Source organism: Akebia trifoliata, chromosome 1 (genome assembly GCF_017979445.1).
Source record: "Akebia trifoliata isolate Shusen 1 chromosome 1, ASM1797944v1, whole genome shotgun sequence".
NCBI lineage: Eukaryota > Viridiplantae > Streptophyta > Magnoliopsida > Ranunculales > Lardizabalaceae > Akebia > Akebia trifoliata.
The window spans coordinates 8,899,375-8,915,128 of record NC_141375.1 but is presented as its reverse complement, the minus strand read 5'-3'; the positions used below and the strand labels follow the sequence as shown (position 1 = coordinate 8,915,128).

Sequence of the window (15,754 nt, the reverse complement as noted above, 5' to 3'; positions counted from 1 at the left end):
AAAAAAAAAATGATTCCTGTGGAGTTAGATTTTTACTCCAGTATTTTACTCAGACCTACTTAGATTTTGCTCAGACCTACCGAGATTCTTTCTCAGATTTTGCTCAGACACCGCTGAGGGTTTTCTCAGATTTTGCTCAGATACCGCCGAGGGTTTTCTCGGATTTGCTCAGATGCTGCCGAGGGTCATCTCGGATTTTACTCAGACCTACACAGATTTTGCTCAGACCCGCCGAGATTCGTCTCGGATTTGCTCAGATACCGCCGAGGGTTATCTCGGAATTTACTCAGACCTGCAGAGATTCGTCTCGGATTTGCTCAGAAACCGTCGAGGGTCATCTCAGAATTTACTCAGACTTACTCAGATTTTGCTCAGACCCGTCGAGATTCGTCTCGGATTTGCTCAGATGCCGCCGAGGGTCATCTCGGATTTTATTCAGACCTACTCAGATTTTGCTCAGACCCGCCGAGATTCATCTCGGATTTGCTCAGATACCGCCGAGGGTCATCTCGGAATTTACTCAGACCTACTCTGATTTTGCTTAGATACTGCCGAGGGTCATCTCAGATTTTACTCAAATCTACTTATATTTTACTCAGACCTGCTCAGTTTATTCTTAGATTTTACTCAGTTTTATCTGATTTTCTGCAAAAACATGTTGCACGGATTTTATGTTGACCTTACACAGTTTGCTATCCTCTCAGCATGAATGTGCAGAATGGAGATGGGCATTTTCAAAATCATCACTATACAATGGCACACACGTGCACCCACATTGCATTTACATTAGTCAAGGAGAATTTTTTTCAAAATTCAAGGATCTGACATTTTTCCAAGGAGAGGTTATTCTCAAGGATCTGGACACTTTGACAAATTACCGAATCAGGCTGCAAAATGGACTGTCACTAGCTTTGGCATTCGGATGTCACACTATCTACCACAATAGATTGGACATCTAGTTTGCTTCCACCCTCTGCCAAAGAGGGGCATCTGTAGACACCCCATTATTGCATCTGCCTAATTCGACAATTCGTCACCCGATTTTGGTGGATTCCTAATGATGAATATAAAAGAACTCGAAGGCTTGTGAGTACTGCTTGATTCCTTCTGTTTCTAGTTTCTTTTCATCCTCCTCACTCGTCACGACTTGACCTAGAAATTTATGCACGCTTAGGATCGCTACATCTTACACCCGACTTAGCAAGCACGTACGCATAGGTTCACTACACAGTTCGATAATTTAGAGACCTCGCTACGCTAGGAAAATATGGATTTGAGATTTAGAAATAAACACACAGGGACTGAAAGAAATCTCACGCTGTAATTCCTAAAAATCTATAAAAACCACAAAAATGACGAAAATACCCTTCATAAATTTTTGATGTCTGAAAAGTTTCAAAAGTACCCCCATTGCACTCAGAACGTGATTTCGAGTCTAACGGGACCCAAATCAATGAAAATAGAGAAATTGGTAAAAATTTATAAAAAATCATCAAAAAGACGAAAATACCCCTCATAAATTTCGGATGTCCGAAAAGTCTCAAAAGTACCTCCATTGCACTCAGAATGTGATTTCGAGTTTAACAGGACTTAAATCGATGAAAACAGATAAATTCAAAAAAATCGTCAAAAATCGTAAAAATGACCAAAACGCCCCTTAACATCTAACTCGAACATAGAGACCTTGATCCCTAGGAAAATAAAATTCAAATAAAAAAATTAAACCAAAATAAAATTCAAATTGAAAATTAAACTAAAATCCAAAATTTAAAATTAATTTAAAATAGTAAAATCAAATTAAATTTCAATACAAAAAAAATTACATTTTCAAGAAACCGATTAAAAAACAAAATCAAAATCAAAATCAAATTGAAAATCAAGTTAAAAATCACTCAACCAACTAAAATGCAAAATTGAATTAAAATTTTCAATCAATCAACCAAATCGACCAACAAAATGTAATTAACCAATTAAAATCCATTCGATCACATTTAAATCGAAATCCAATCAACCGACCAATTAAAAATTAAAATTAATTTAAATTTCAAATTAAAACGCAAAGTAATCAATCCGTTCAAAATTTAAATTAAAAAATTAAATTCAAATTAACCAATTAAAACATCAAATTAAATTTTAAATCAAAACATCGACTAAAATTAAAAAAAAAAAAAATTCGAAATCAATTAATTGGAAACAAAATCAATTCATTAACCAATCATGACTCATTGGCGGAGAATTACCGTAGTACGAGTAGCGTAGGAACCCCCTCTCTCATTCTTTTAAAAAAGAAAAAAATAACAAAAGAAAAAAATAAATAAATAAATAAATAAAAACACGTTTTTTCCTCTTCTTCCCCAACGCCTTCTTCTCCCCCACATCTTCAACTCGTCCTTCTCCATCTTCTCCAACCACGTTTTGGACCACCCACACAATACCCACTTTCTTCTCCACTCCTTCTCCAACTCTCTCCATCACTCTCCACTCCATAACCTCTCTTCTCCAACTGCTGCCATGCCCCCACGTTGGACAGCAACCATGCTCCATCTCCTCTCACCCATCTATCCATAACAGCCCACACGACTCTCACTCTCTCTCTCTCTCTCTCTCTCTCTCTCTGTCTCACACACACACACCCACGTTTCATAGAGAAACCATTATAAAAGAGGGGAAGGAGAACAAAAGGAGGGGGGATTTTTAACGACAGCCATTAAAAAAACAGCCATTGAAAGAGAAAAAAAAAAACAACATAGCCATCATCTTCTTCTCCCTCAACATTTGCACCCAGACGAATCTTCTTCACGTTCTCTCTACCAGCCCCCTCTCTGTCATCTTCACCCACACTCCATAGCAGCCTTTGCTGCAACGTCTTCTCCATAAATAAATAAAAAAAAGCAGCCACCATCTCCATTGACGCCCTCAGTTTCACCCTCTCTTCACCATCAAAAATAATCACAGCCATCTTCTCCATTGATCATCTTCATGTTCACACCACTTCCATTACAACAACCAATGATTTTCTTCCGCCTCTTGTTCAACCATTAAGGCTCAGCTGTTCCCAACTTCTCTCCAATCTGCAGCAGCACCTCAAAACGTCATTCCTCTCTTTTTTGTTGCTCAGTCCACAGCCTCTACATAGCTCATAGTTTCAGCCCTTTAGCAAACTCCATTAATGCTTCTCGGCTCTTTCTTTCATCTTTATAAACCGACATGTAATACCCTTCATCCTTGTGGTTTTACAATCCAATTCAGCCCTCCATTCATCGTTTGATAATCAACTCAGCCCTCTATTCATCCTTATCGGATTTCGACAATTAGAATAGATTTCTTAAAAGCTTGCGAGGTCACAACAACTACTCACATATTGTTTCAAGATCTTTTTGAAGGAATCCTAACAATCCGACATCACTCGGTAAAGGTAACTTTTTTATTTTTATTTATTTATTTATTTTACTTTGTTTTTTACTTTATTATTATTTTTTTTTTTAATTGTATTGTTTCTTAATTTAGTATGCATCTAAACTAATTCATTGATTTTTGGGGTACACGTGGCACTAATGACAATTTTCGAGTTTCTGAATTATTAGCGTATCAATTCACCTATATTTTTTTATTAATAGATCGATTGAATCAATTCACGTATACCAAGTTGATGGACCGACTCATTGGATGTTAATATTTATCGGGTTGATTCGTCACTTTTTGATGTTGTTGGGTCAACTCGTAAATGTTGATTTTAATCGACTCAATAAAAATTAATGGTGTACACTAAACATAAAAATAAAAAATCGATTTTCACAATAAAAATTACGAGTCAACTCGCTGATTTTGGGGGACATCGAAAATTTGAATTGGTTTTATTTTCAAATTGTCACGTGGGTTAAATCACATATTTAACACATGTGGCGATTTTAAAAAATAATCAAAGATTATTTTTATCAACAAATTGCGAAATTGCGAGTCGACTCGCTGATTTTTGGTACATTGGAAATTTGGTTCGATTTTTTTAGAAATTGTGCACGTGGGTTAAATCACATATTTAACACATATGACGATTTTAAAAAATAATCAAAGATTTTTTTGATTAACAAATTGCGAATCGATTCGCTGATTTTTGGTACATTGGAAATTTTGTTCGATTTTCTTAGAAATTGAACATGTGGGTTAAATCACATATTTAACACATATGACGATTTTAAAAAATAATCAAAGATTATTTTGATTAACAAATTGCGAATCGATTCGCTGATTTTTGGTACATTGGAAATTTTGTTCGATTTTCTTAGAAATTGAACATGTGGGCTAAATTACCGATTTAATACACGTGGCGATTCCAAAAAATTAGGATTCTTTTGGTTAACAAATTGCGAGTCGACTCGCTGATTTTTGGGACATTGAAAATTTAAATCGATTTTATTTTAAAATTAAGCACGTGGTTAACTCACCGATTTAATACATGTGGCAACTCAAAATTTGCGAGTTAACCCACTGAATTTAATGCACGTGACGACTCAGAAATCAAATTTCTTTGATAAATATCATCAATGAGTCAATTCACTAATCTTATATACGCGGCATTGAAAATCGATTTTGTATTGTTCAAAATATGATCGAATTGATCCATTAAATTTTTGTGTCATGTATGCCTCATTAAATCATGTAATTATTTTAACCGTAGGATTTGTTTAGTAAATCCGATGCAATTTGATGATGATTGGACCCTAGTTTGACTTTTAATCTTTGAATGTTGACCGTAGGATATTTTTTGGATCGTAATAGAGACTGATTATCTTGATCAGGCGGGTTTGGTGCCTAACACCTTCCGAAATCCGTAACCTGACCCCTTACCCATCTCTCTGATCCACGGACCGACCCATATCTATTTGGAGTTAATTTTGGTTCCTAGACCTAAACTAGGTGGCGACTCCCTATTCTTTTAAAAATCCTCGAGATACGTAGATCGGACCCCTAATCCGCTATTTAGCGGACGGCCGCGGGGGTCGAGACGATTTCAACCATACACTTCCTTTAAAATTTTATTTAATATTTGATTAATGTTGGAGTGACCTTAATGGGGGACATCTTGACATGGTGGCGAGCACATGCTCATATATGTGTTTTCTCTAAGATTCAAGTAAAATGCATTTATGAACATGCGCATGCCACCACGTCAAAGTGTCCCCCGCTGAGGTCACTCTAACAAAACTCTTAATGTTTTGGTAAAATCTTTTATATAAATTTATTTTATTTAAATAAAAAATAACAGAATTATATATATACACAAGTGAAACATGCTAGCGAACCGAATTAGAAACCAAAATAAACCCAAAAAAGGAATTTTCTCTACCTACCCCTATAAAGTCATTTTAGATTGGCGAATCATGAATGGGTATTTTAGATTGACGAATCAAAAAACTCGAATTCGAACCGATTGAACCCACAAACCAGGCACTATAGGCGAAAACTCTTTCTCTAAATTGTCGGAGTAGAAAGTATTTTCTCCGGATGCGAAAAACAGTCTTACGACGTCACAACACACAATATATACTCAGAATTCAGAAACGAATCAAGTCTCTTCTCTCTCTTTTTTCGCTCTGTCATGGCGAAGAGAGATGGGAGAGGAGAGGGAGGTCTGTTCTTAGATGGAATTGTAGAAGCCATGCCCGTCTTCGCAAAGGAACTTGTAGCTGGAGGTGTCGCTGGTGGGTTTGCAAAGACAGTCGTGGCTCCACTCGAGCGTGTCAAGATCTTGTTCCAGGTATCTAATTCCATCTTCTTCTCCAAGTAATTTTTTTTTTTTTTTTTATTTATCTGAATCTCTTATTTCTTTGGAATCATTATTCACAGTTTTGGGTAATTGGAGTTGTTGAGTTTATGTTTGTCTCTATAATCTTTGATGGGTTGTTGTTGGAACTTGATTTGGAGATTATGGCTACTTTTTGTTTGAGCTGGTACTGTTACCAATTATCTTGAATTTGGATTGTCGATCCTTTCTAGTTGTGGGTTTTTGTTGGAATTGTGGATGGTTTTAGCCAAGACTGGATATTTATTAATTTTCTATAATTTCAGTTTCGGATGAAATTCAAGATGATGGGTTGTTGTTGGAACTTGCTTTGGAGATTATAGGTACTTTTGATTCATTGAGTTGGTACGGTAATCAATTATCTTGAATTTGGATTGTGGATCATCTTTAGTAGTGGGTTTTGGTGGAATAGGTTTTAGAATTTTGGGTAGTTTTAGCCTAGGCTGGATATTTCTTAATTTTCTATAATTTCATTCGAGGTGATGGATTGTTGTTTGAAGTTGTTTCGAGATCATGGGTACATTTAAATTGTGTTAATAATTGTGATTGTGGATGTTTTCTAGTCGTGGGTTTTGATTAGAATTGATTTTGGAATTTTGGGTTAGTTTTAGCCAAGGCAGGATATTTCTGTCTTTATTTATTTTTGTAATTTCAGTTTTGAATGATTTTGAAGATGTTTCACAATTTTCATCAAGTTCTTTACTTATTTTTCTCTTGAAACTTCGATGAGTTGTTGTTGAAGCTGTGGATTCGGTTTGTAATGGGGATGGGTATTTTTTTATTATCTTGAATTTCAGTTGTAGATGAACTTAAAATATGTATTTTTGTGGTGTTTCTCTTTATTCATTGAGGGGTTTTGTTGGGAAGTATCTGGGCATTTTTAGGTAACGTTGGCTAAGGGAAATTTTTCTTGAATTTGTGTTTTTTTTCGTAAAATTTATGGAAGTGGGGAGTTCTACCATTTTAAAATTGAATTCGTGCTGCTTGTAGGAAACTATTGAGTTTTTAGAGATTTTGCATAACTATTTCTGTTTCTTGCAATGGAATGCGCATTGTGCTGAACTGTCCCAAAATTTCACAGGTCTTAAGATGTTAGCTTTCTTTGTCATTATTCTCATGCAGAGTGATGGCTGAATTTTGAAAATGTGGTTCCTTTTCCAAATTTTTTTGGGGCTCTGTTCGCATATCACAAATGACACATGAATTGGACGAATCTTAAATTAACGAATTCAGGTTGCTATATTGGAGTGATGATTTAAAACCATCTTCTCTACGAGCCTCCACCATCCATGCACTAACTTTGATATGATCTTTGCCTATCTTCACAGATATCCTTGCAGAACATAATCTAATCTAATACACTCGTTATCTACTAGACGGGGACCCTTCAGTGGAATTGAAGGTTGAGTGTCTAGCACAAATGAGAAATAGCTAATCAACTTCTAGGATAGTTGAAACATAGGAGGAAAAAATATATGTTGTTTGGTTTGCAAGATATGATATTTTTTATGGGTAATTCCCAGATGTAGGAGCTAGATTTGGAAAAGAAGTTCAATTTACAGGTTCAAGTGAGCTGGTGATTTTGTATTGAGAAATGCACAATTACTTGTAGTTCAACTTTAGGGCTTAATGGTTAACTTTCTATTCTTTTCCTTTTTTATGTTTTTTTTGGTGATGTTTTCAAATGGTGATGTTTTCTATTGTTTAATGTTGTGTATGATTGGAGTTCTACAAGTTGTGTATAATAGAATGGAATTTTGTGCTAATTAATTGAGGTTGAGATTCAGTTGTGACTAAAAATTGTGTAGCTTATTTTAATAATAAAAAAAGTTCTTGTTGACCTTGTATTGGAGTATAAAGATGTGATTAAAGGACTTTTGATCAATATTGATATTTAACATTGAATTTGGCAGTGTTTGGGGTTTTCATGATGAAACTCATCTCCGATAAGAGTACATATGGTACAAAAATATTGTCATATATATTGAAAGAAGTACCAGAATTTTGATGAATTGTGCGGTGTTGGCAAATGCAATTACATATGTGATTTCTGGACATATTTTCAGATATGCCATAGTGGCATGGTATGGCATATGCGAAAATAGGCCCTATAGACCAGTATACTATCGCATACTGTTCCAATGGTCAGATATCTGACTGTTTGCCCACAATTTATTTATTTAATTCCACAACTTCTATAAATACCTTATTCCCACCCCTCCCATTCCTGGCACTCTTAAGCATCTAATATGTTCTAAAAGGCTCACATTTACTCTCTAAATCTCCCATTTACATTTTAAATTGCTCTAAAGCTCACATCTATCTAATTTTCTTATACTTATTCTACTTATTTTAATGTACTAATTATCTCCTACTTCTTTTAATCTACTTCTACTAGTCATCTTCTCCAAATTTTTGACTTCATGCATTCTTGGTTTCTTGCATACGTATTAAATAGGCAAACATAATAAATTATAATCAAATTAGGAATAACAGTTCACAAAAGAATTTTTCTATGGTACCTATTAAAAGAGTATTCTAAGGTAGTTTTTAATAACTAATAATTGTATATTTTTCCTCACTTTTTTTCCTGTTGTGCCATCACATATGTGATGTGTGAATCACATATGTGTATAGCATATGCCTGATTGCAAACATGGCATATGTTTTTTTTTTCCTTTATCATGGGTATCCCTACCATTCGGGTGAGACTAATCCCACTGTCACACGCACAACCCCCTCGGAAAGTCCTATGTGCAACTGGTTGAGTAGAAGGTCAACCGGACCCTCAATGGTGGTGGCCCCAGGGAATTTATTGCATCGTGGGGCTTCAAACACTTGATCTACCCTTCCTGAGGAGCTTATCAAGGCTCGACTTGCCACTAGGCCAACCCCTTGGGAGTTATATGCTATTTGACAACATTGTTGGATATAGATATTTTGGACTATCAAAGAGTTTATAACTTGATCAATGAAACGTCCCCATTTAGAAGGAACATGCCATTTACAGGTCTAAAAGGGCGAAAGAAAGATCAAAAAGGTTGTACATGAGGTAATGAGAGCAGATATGGACACTTGAATTAACAAAGGACAGGCTTTAGACAGAATTGAATGGACGAACAGGATTCATTCAGCTGACCCAATTTTTTGTGACAAGGCTTTGTTGATAATGGTGAAATAGTTTAGAACTACTTTCATGTTTTGTGGCTAGATATGTGGGGAGGGTAGATCATCTATATTTTTTTGGTGAGGTGGGGTGGCATCTAAATTTGTCTATATTCTGTTATACAACACAAGCCATGGAATAGGACTGAGTTAACTTAGACAAACAGATAACAAACCATCCTGTCTATGTTTTAATGAGGAACTAATTGTGCCTTTACAGACTAGAAGAGCAGAATTTCAGAGTATAGGGTTGTTGGGGTCCTTCAAAAAGATTTCCAAGACTGAAGGTATATTGGGTTTCTACAGGTAAACTTGTTACTTAAAATTTTCCAATCCATGATCCAATCTCAATCATCTAGAGATTGTGTTCCATAGGTTTTTTACATCAATTCATTTCACATTTTTGTTTTGTCTTCTACATTTGTTTAAATATCCACTTTTGAATGAAATATTTTCTTCAGGGGAAATGGAGCAAGTGTTGCTCGAATTGTACCTTATGCAGCTCTTCATTATATGGCTTATGAACAATACCGTCGATGGATTATACACGGTTTTCCTGACATTGGAAGAGGTCCAGTTCTTGATCTTATGGCAGGATCATTTGCCGGAGGAACCGCTGTTCTTTTCACATATCCTCTTGACTTAGTCCGGACTAAATTGGCATATCAGGTTAAGAACGTTGTTATCTTTAATCCTTCAATTTTGTGATTGATTTGGTAGGTTTCAGTTTTTTGGCTTGACTGTAGCTTTCATAGAAGACATGTAACTGTTGTTTCCCCTAATGCAGGTTGTGGAATCATCAAAATTGAACATCAAAATGCTACCTCATACTGAACAAGTCTATAAAGGAATTTTTGATTGTTTCTCAAAGATCTATAGAGAGAGTGGGACAAGAGGCTTGTATCGAGGTGTAGGTATGTATTAACGTATATACTCTCTTCCTGTCTTTCACGAAAATCTTTAATTTTCAAATGCAAGGATTGGCTAGAATTTACACATCTGCCTGGTGGAGGGAGGACACTGGTTCAAATTTTCCCTAATTATAGGTGCCGGGCTATTAGGATCGTAAAGTTGCTGAGTGGTAATATCGCAGACTTGGGTTCAAACCCCACCTTCAACCCCTTTGCCTGTAAAAAGGGTAGAAGCTAGAATAGATGGCCATAGTTACCAAGTTGGGATTCAGGAATAAGTCGGCAAAGGAAAAAATTTGGTAAAATCAGGGAAAAAAAGAAGGAAATCAGGCTAGGTTCAAGTCTCTTTCATATTGTATCACCAAATCTCATATTAAACCACAATAATAATTAATAAATCACCAAACCTCCATATAGATATCATCCTTGCATCCACAAGAAGTAACCACAATTCCACAACAAATTAAAGGTTTATATTATTCAAAATATAAAAATATTCAATGTCATCCTCTTTTGCATTCTCGTTATCTAATGCTTCATCAACAAAATAGTCACCATAAACTTCATATTTTCTTACTAGTTCTTCAATTTCATCTTTCGTTTTCTGATTTAATCACAAAGTTGATGATTTAATTGCAAAATTCGTAATCGACGTGATTTATTGAAAAATCATGATTAAATCGGTGTTCATTTAATCACGACTTTTTCAACAAGTCGGAGAATTTGTTGACTATGTAGATGGCTAAGTGGGCAGGAAACTAAACTTGCCAATTTTAACAAATTCGGTTGTGATCATTGCATTTTTTTAATGGGTTTCATGGGATATTTCTGTACTCTTCATCTCTAACATATATGATCTATATGGTCAGCTCCATCGCTTTACGGAATCTTCCCTTATTCCGGTTTGAAGTTCTACTTCTATGAGGAGATGAAAAGTCATGTACCCAAGGAGCACCGAAAAGATATCACGGTGAAACTCTTCTGTGGATCAATTGCCGGTGTATTGGGTCAGACCTTTACTTACCCTCTCGATGTTGTTAGGCGGCAAATGCAGGTGATTCCTTCACACATAAGTTTCTAACTTTTAACAGTTCAAAACCAAGGATTTCGAAACATTGTAGAACAGAATAGAGAAATAGTGAAGAAGAACAACCATCTTCCTAGGTACAATGGCTATCGTCGTCTAATAAGGGAGAGCTGAAAGGAACGATGCAGAGCCTCGTTATAATTGTCCAAAAGCAAGGGTGGAAGCAATTGTTCTCGGGGCTGAGTATCAATTACTTGAAGGTGCGACCTATTGTTCTACTTCTTCGTTCTTCCTTGTGTTCTTTTTTATTTTTTTATTATTGGGGATAGGGCATAAAATGGTTTGGATTTTATTCGAAATCTGAGTGATCTGAATTTAGTGGGTTTTGATCCTTGGAGTATATCCAAAAAAAAAATGGGTCGAGTATGGTTAATGTCCCTTGACCCTAGTCCGACTCGGGTTGGTTATGGATCCATCCCTATATCTGCCTAGAAACAAATGATATATTGCTTTGAAAATTATATTTTTATGTTTTTCAAGATATCTTTCTTCTATTACTTTAGTACAACAGGAATTCTTATAAAATAAAAGAATTATAATGGTAAAAAAAAAAAAAAAAATTGTATAGCAATTAGAAAGGAATATAGTAAAGAAATGTTGAACAGTCCAGAATTATCCGACCGGACCAACCCGAATCAAGTAATTCAGTCAGATCGGATTTGGATCCAGGTTTTGTCAAAATGGTTCAAATATGGTTTTAGCTAATACGATTCGAGTTAGATTCAGATACGGATCCAAATAAAAATCAGAACCTGACCCATTTTAAGCCCTAATGGGGATTAAGGGATATTTAAATTCTGATGCTTGTCTGTCCAATAGGTGGTTCCGTCAGTAGCAATTGGGTTTACTGTGTATGATGTTATGAAGTTGTGGCTGAAAGTTCCATCGCGAGAAGACACCGTCACTGATGCAGTAACCAAAAATAGAACTACCGGTCCATCATCTCTTCACTCTTGACAATCGTCACTGATTTAACCTTAGCAATAACCTTGTTTTTTGCACAATAATTATTTTGATTCAAGCCATTTCATGACATTTAGCTAGGTATATCCTTCTTCCTGAATAAATGACTGAAAATGTGTAGTTTCCCCATTTTCGTCGAGCCATTCTGATTGGCTTTGATGCTCGCTCTTGATCGTTCTTCCATGTGCTCTTTTATGTGGATTCAAGCTTTATGTAACCATATTCTTGATACTGATTCCATATAATGTACATAAGAATTGTTTCAAGCCAATTTAAAGTTTGATGTTTATCTACTTATCTGTAATTCTGGTTGTAATATGTCCAGCTCAGCAAACGTATTGGTACCCCTACCCCACCCAATTTTCGTGATTTTTTTTTTTTTTTTTTTCGCATTTCAACATTTTATTAAACTGGGTCACTTTTTTCCTTAAGAGAATTTTATTATTTCTGAATAATAGGAATGAATTAAGGCTCTATATTAATTGAGACTTGAGAGATGTGGCCATGTGGGTGTTACTTGAAATATAATAGTGAGGAAGATTGTCAAAAACAGGAGGGATACGCTTAAGTTACCAGAATCTAAAATGCCCACCTTTCACCTACACAGGGCTAGCAATGGGTCGGTTGACCTGAATTACTTGGATATCAGGATATGGATACATTTGTTTATCCAATCAGGTAAAATATTCCGTACTTGATTTTAACCAAAATTTTCAAAAGTTGGATCAAAATATATCATACCTGATCTGAAATCCATTTACCCGATCCAGATATCGGCTTGAAGTTCTGGTGCAAGAGTCGTGTATACAACAAAAAGTTGAACATCCTTAATTCGAAACAAATATATGCCTCACTCAAACCACACCCAACCTGTTGCCAGTCCACACTTGACACAACAATCTAATGCAATTTTGTAAAACAGCCTGATGCCTTTGGTTCAACTAGCTCAGTACAATCGTGTGAACCTAATTTTTGGACGAAATGTAATGCAGAGGAAATCAGAACCCGAAACCCAAAACCCAAGAACAGATCCACAAACCCTTTAAGAATCAAGCCTCATCGTGGATGAACAGAGCCCAAGGGTACAAGAAGCTTAGATGCATGTGATTCAAGTAAAGATTTGGACTGGGAAAGAATTTTTTCCAATTTACTTTTCACAAAGATATGAGTTTAGAATCAAAGCCGGAATTGCCTCAATAAGTAACATAGCATAAACAAAGTACTGTAGTCACTATTCAATTAAGAGTTCGTCGTAAATCTTAGAATTGCCGATCTTGAAAGACAAACACACCAATTCAAACTTCCGGTACATTTTCGCCACGAGCCTCATATCTGCTTGTGAAGCAGACTAGAAGCTATCATACCAGAAGATCACCTTCCAGGTGTAGGTGTCACTTCCAACACGAGGCCAAGTGTCCTGCCAGACGTACCGGACTACTGCACAACAAAAAACGGCAAACTTATCTCGAATGGACCTTCTGAATTGTAATAAATCTACTAGGTATTAAAAGAGCTGTGAGAAGTTCCTTCTTAATGCAAGTCATCAAGTGACTATTCATTGTTGATATAATGTTTGCATTATTTTTTAAAGTCATTCGAGGTTTACTACATTTTTTTTAAGCAATAAAAAAGTAGTTTCAAACAATGCAGAACATCCAATCTAAAGCAGTGAATAACATCTATCTTCATCTACTACCAATAGTCTACTTGCTTTTCCTTCTTGCAGCAACTAAACATTCAATTTCTCTTTACACACTGAATTGCCAAGATGAATAAAATTCCGATTCTTACCCATAACAGACACATTAGTTTCGAAGGTAATGACATCTTCACCAGTAATCTCCACATGAGCATTTTCCGTCCTTGAAATGATGAAACCGTTTGTTATCTCTAACAATCAGCTCTCTACCAACAATCTTCGACATGATCTTGATTGCATTATGACAATCACCGCAAATACGTAGATTCTTGATTATCCTAAGAGGTGTCCTTGCTGGAGTACTAATTAGACCATATGCAATAGCCAAGCGTTCACTATGGTAGAGCAATGCCTGCTCTTTCGCCTCCTGATCAATGTCATGAAGCACGTATCTCGTGTCTGGCACGTAACCTGCTTCCTTCATCTGCCCACTTAAGCCCTTCAATTTCTCATTCACCTCGCCCTTATAAGGTGTCGTACTACGGAACTCAAGAACCCTGTTTTTCCCATCAAGCATATTGATTGTCGAACGCTTCTTCGGTGGCGGTGTTGGAATTTTGTTCGAAACAGCCTTAGAAGGGTCAAGTGAAACCATCAACTCTTCAGCTCGATCTTCAAGATCAATATCTCCATGAATTTTACCGTAATTCATCAATGCCTCCCAAATTTGAACCGTGGGTTCAAAGGGTAGTCTCTCAATAAACTCCTCTGCCTCATTAACATGCCCAGATTTTCCTAGAACATCAATAAGCCCTAAATAATGCTCAATCTGAGGAGTGATCCCATACTCATTCTTCATCAAGTCAAAGTGTATGAAACCTTCTTCAACCGCTTCAGCACTAGCACAAGCCGATAAAACTGCAAGAAAAGTCTCTCCATCAGGTCGCACCCCTAACTTCCTCATTTGCTCAAACAATTGCAACCCCTCATCTCCCTGACCATTCGCTGCAAACCCATTTATCATAAAATGCCAAGAATCAAGATTTCTTTCGGGCATCCGATCAAACACGTTGCGGGCATCATTCATATTTCCACATTTCCCAAACATCTCAATTGATTTGTTCATCAACTGAAGATCGCCCCTAAAAGGCGACCTCATTAAGAAATCATGGACCTTTTTTCCTTCTTCAGCCAACTTGGAGTTCCCACACGAACTCAATAACGCAAAGAACGTGTGAGGATCGGCAAGAAAACCTTGACTCATGAACTCCACAGCTTCTTTGATCTTACCCTCTCTGCATAAAGCCATCAAATCGACATTCTGAGGGGGAACGTTAGGAGCTCGATTTTCTCCCACAGACCTCTGATCCTGAACTTGATTGTTCCACTGATTAGGGTTCGGATTAGGGTTTCCACGTTGATTGTAATTTGGATCTTGAGAGCTCCACTGATTAGGGTTAGGGTTTCCGCGTTGAGGGTAATTCTGATTTTGAGAGTTCCATTGATTAGGGTTAGGGTTTCCACGTTGAGGGTAACTCTGATTTTGAGAATTCCATTGATTAGGGTTAGGGTTTCCACGCTGTGCAAAACCACCTTCGCGTTGAAAAACCCTAGGATCGGAGGATTGAGGTATCTGATAGTTATTTGGAACAGCTGAGGTGCTGAAGGATTTTAATGGAAGATCTCGAGAAGCTAAAGATACAATTTTTAGGGTTTGGCCGTGTTTGAAGATGAAGTAAGAAGGGTTTGAAGTACGAACCTTGTAGAGAGCAGAGATAATGGAGTTTCCGCCTCGATTAATCGCCATTAGAGACACCATTGTCGCAAATGAACGAACCCTAAGTTTCAGAAAACCCTAGAAGGTGGGGTTTATGTTGGCCGTTGGGTTCCCTTGTCCTCCTATCGTTTATATATTATTATTTGATTTTCGAGACATTTGGTGAGAAAACTGATAGGAAGGAGGGCATTTTAGTCATTTCGAATTATAGGAGAAAATGTCATGGATTTAAAACTCGGTTTATACTAACGCCGGCTCAATTTATGTCATGGTTTTAAAACTCAGACCGAGAAGTATCGTCTGAGTGAACTCGATATCAGAGTTGAACAAGATCAACTCACAAATTTATTTGAGACGTCCACGTATCATGAGATAAGCGAGACGTCTTAGACGAGATTTTGCAAAATCTCGT

The 15,754-nt window shown here is 36.5% G+C and overlaps 2 protein-coding genes across 3 annotated transcripts; one reads left to right on the top strand and one right to left on the bottom strand.

Moving 5' to 3' along the window:
• The first annotated feature begins 5,384 nt into the window (after nt 1–5,384).
• LOC147410652 (mitochondrial carrier protein CoAc2-like) lies at nt 5,385–12,215 on the top strand. 2 transcript variants are annotated; one of them, XR_015177295.1, is made up of 7 exons: nt 5,385–5,755; nt 9,186–9,271; nt 9,427–9,634; nt 9,753–9,879; nt 10,746–10,930; nt 11,003–11,163; nt 11,783–11,921. XR_015177295.1 is itself a non-coding variant. In XM_086437939.1 (7 exons), the coding sequence occupies exons 1-7, from the start codon at nt 5,597–5,599 to the stop codon at nt 11,918–11,920; spliced, it is 1,026 nt and encodes a 341-aa protein (XP_086294065.1). In that variant the 5' UTR covers nt 5,390–5,596; the 3' UTR covers nt 11,921–12,215. The 2 variants fall into 2 exon arrangements, 1 of the variants encoding a protein (XP_086294065.1); XM_086437939.1 differs by having other exon boundaries at nt 5,390–5,755; nt 11,041–11,163; nt 11,783–12,215.
• Nucleotides 12,216–13,587: 1,372 nt separating this feature from the next.
• LOC147410651 (pentatricopeptide repeat-containing protein At2g15690, mitochondrial-like) lies at nt 13,588–15,473 on the bottom strand. Its single transcript, XM_086437934.1, has one exon. It carries the CDS (start codon nt 15,382–15,384, stop codon nt 13,756–13,758), a length of 1,629 nt encoding a protein of 542 aa, XP_086294060.1. The 5' UTR covers nt 15,385–15,473; the 3' UTR covers nt 13,588–13,755.
• Between the last annotated feature and the right edge of the window lie 281 nt (nt 15,474–15,754).

Bases quoted from the DNA above. Each gene is read 5' to 3' on its own strand.
- LOC147410652 (XM_086437939.1), top strand. From the start codon at position 5,597: ATGGCGAAGAGAGATGGGAGAGGAGAGGGAGGTCTGTTCTTAGATGGA. The intron at 10,931-11,040 runs GTGATTCCTTCA...CCATCTTCCTAG, and splicing joins TTGTTAGGCGGCAAATGCAG to GTACAATGGCTATCGTCGTC. The intron at 11,164-11,782 runs GTGCGACCTATT...TCTGTCCAATAG, and splicing joins TGAGTATCAATTACTTGAAG to GTGGTTCCGTCAGTAGCAAT.
- LOC147410651 (XM_086437934.1), bottom strand. From the start codon at position 15,384: ATGGTGTCTCTAATGGCGATTAATCGAGGCGGAAACTCCATTATCTCT.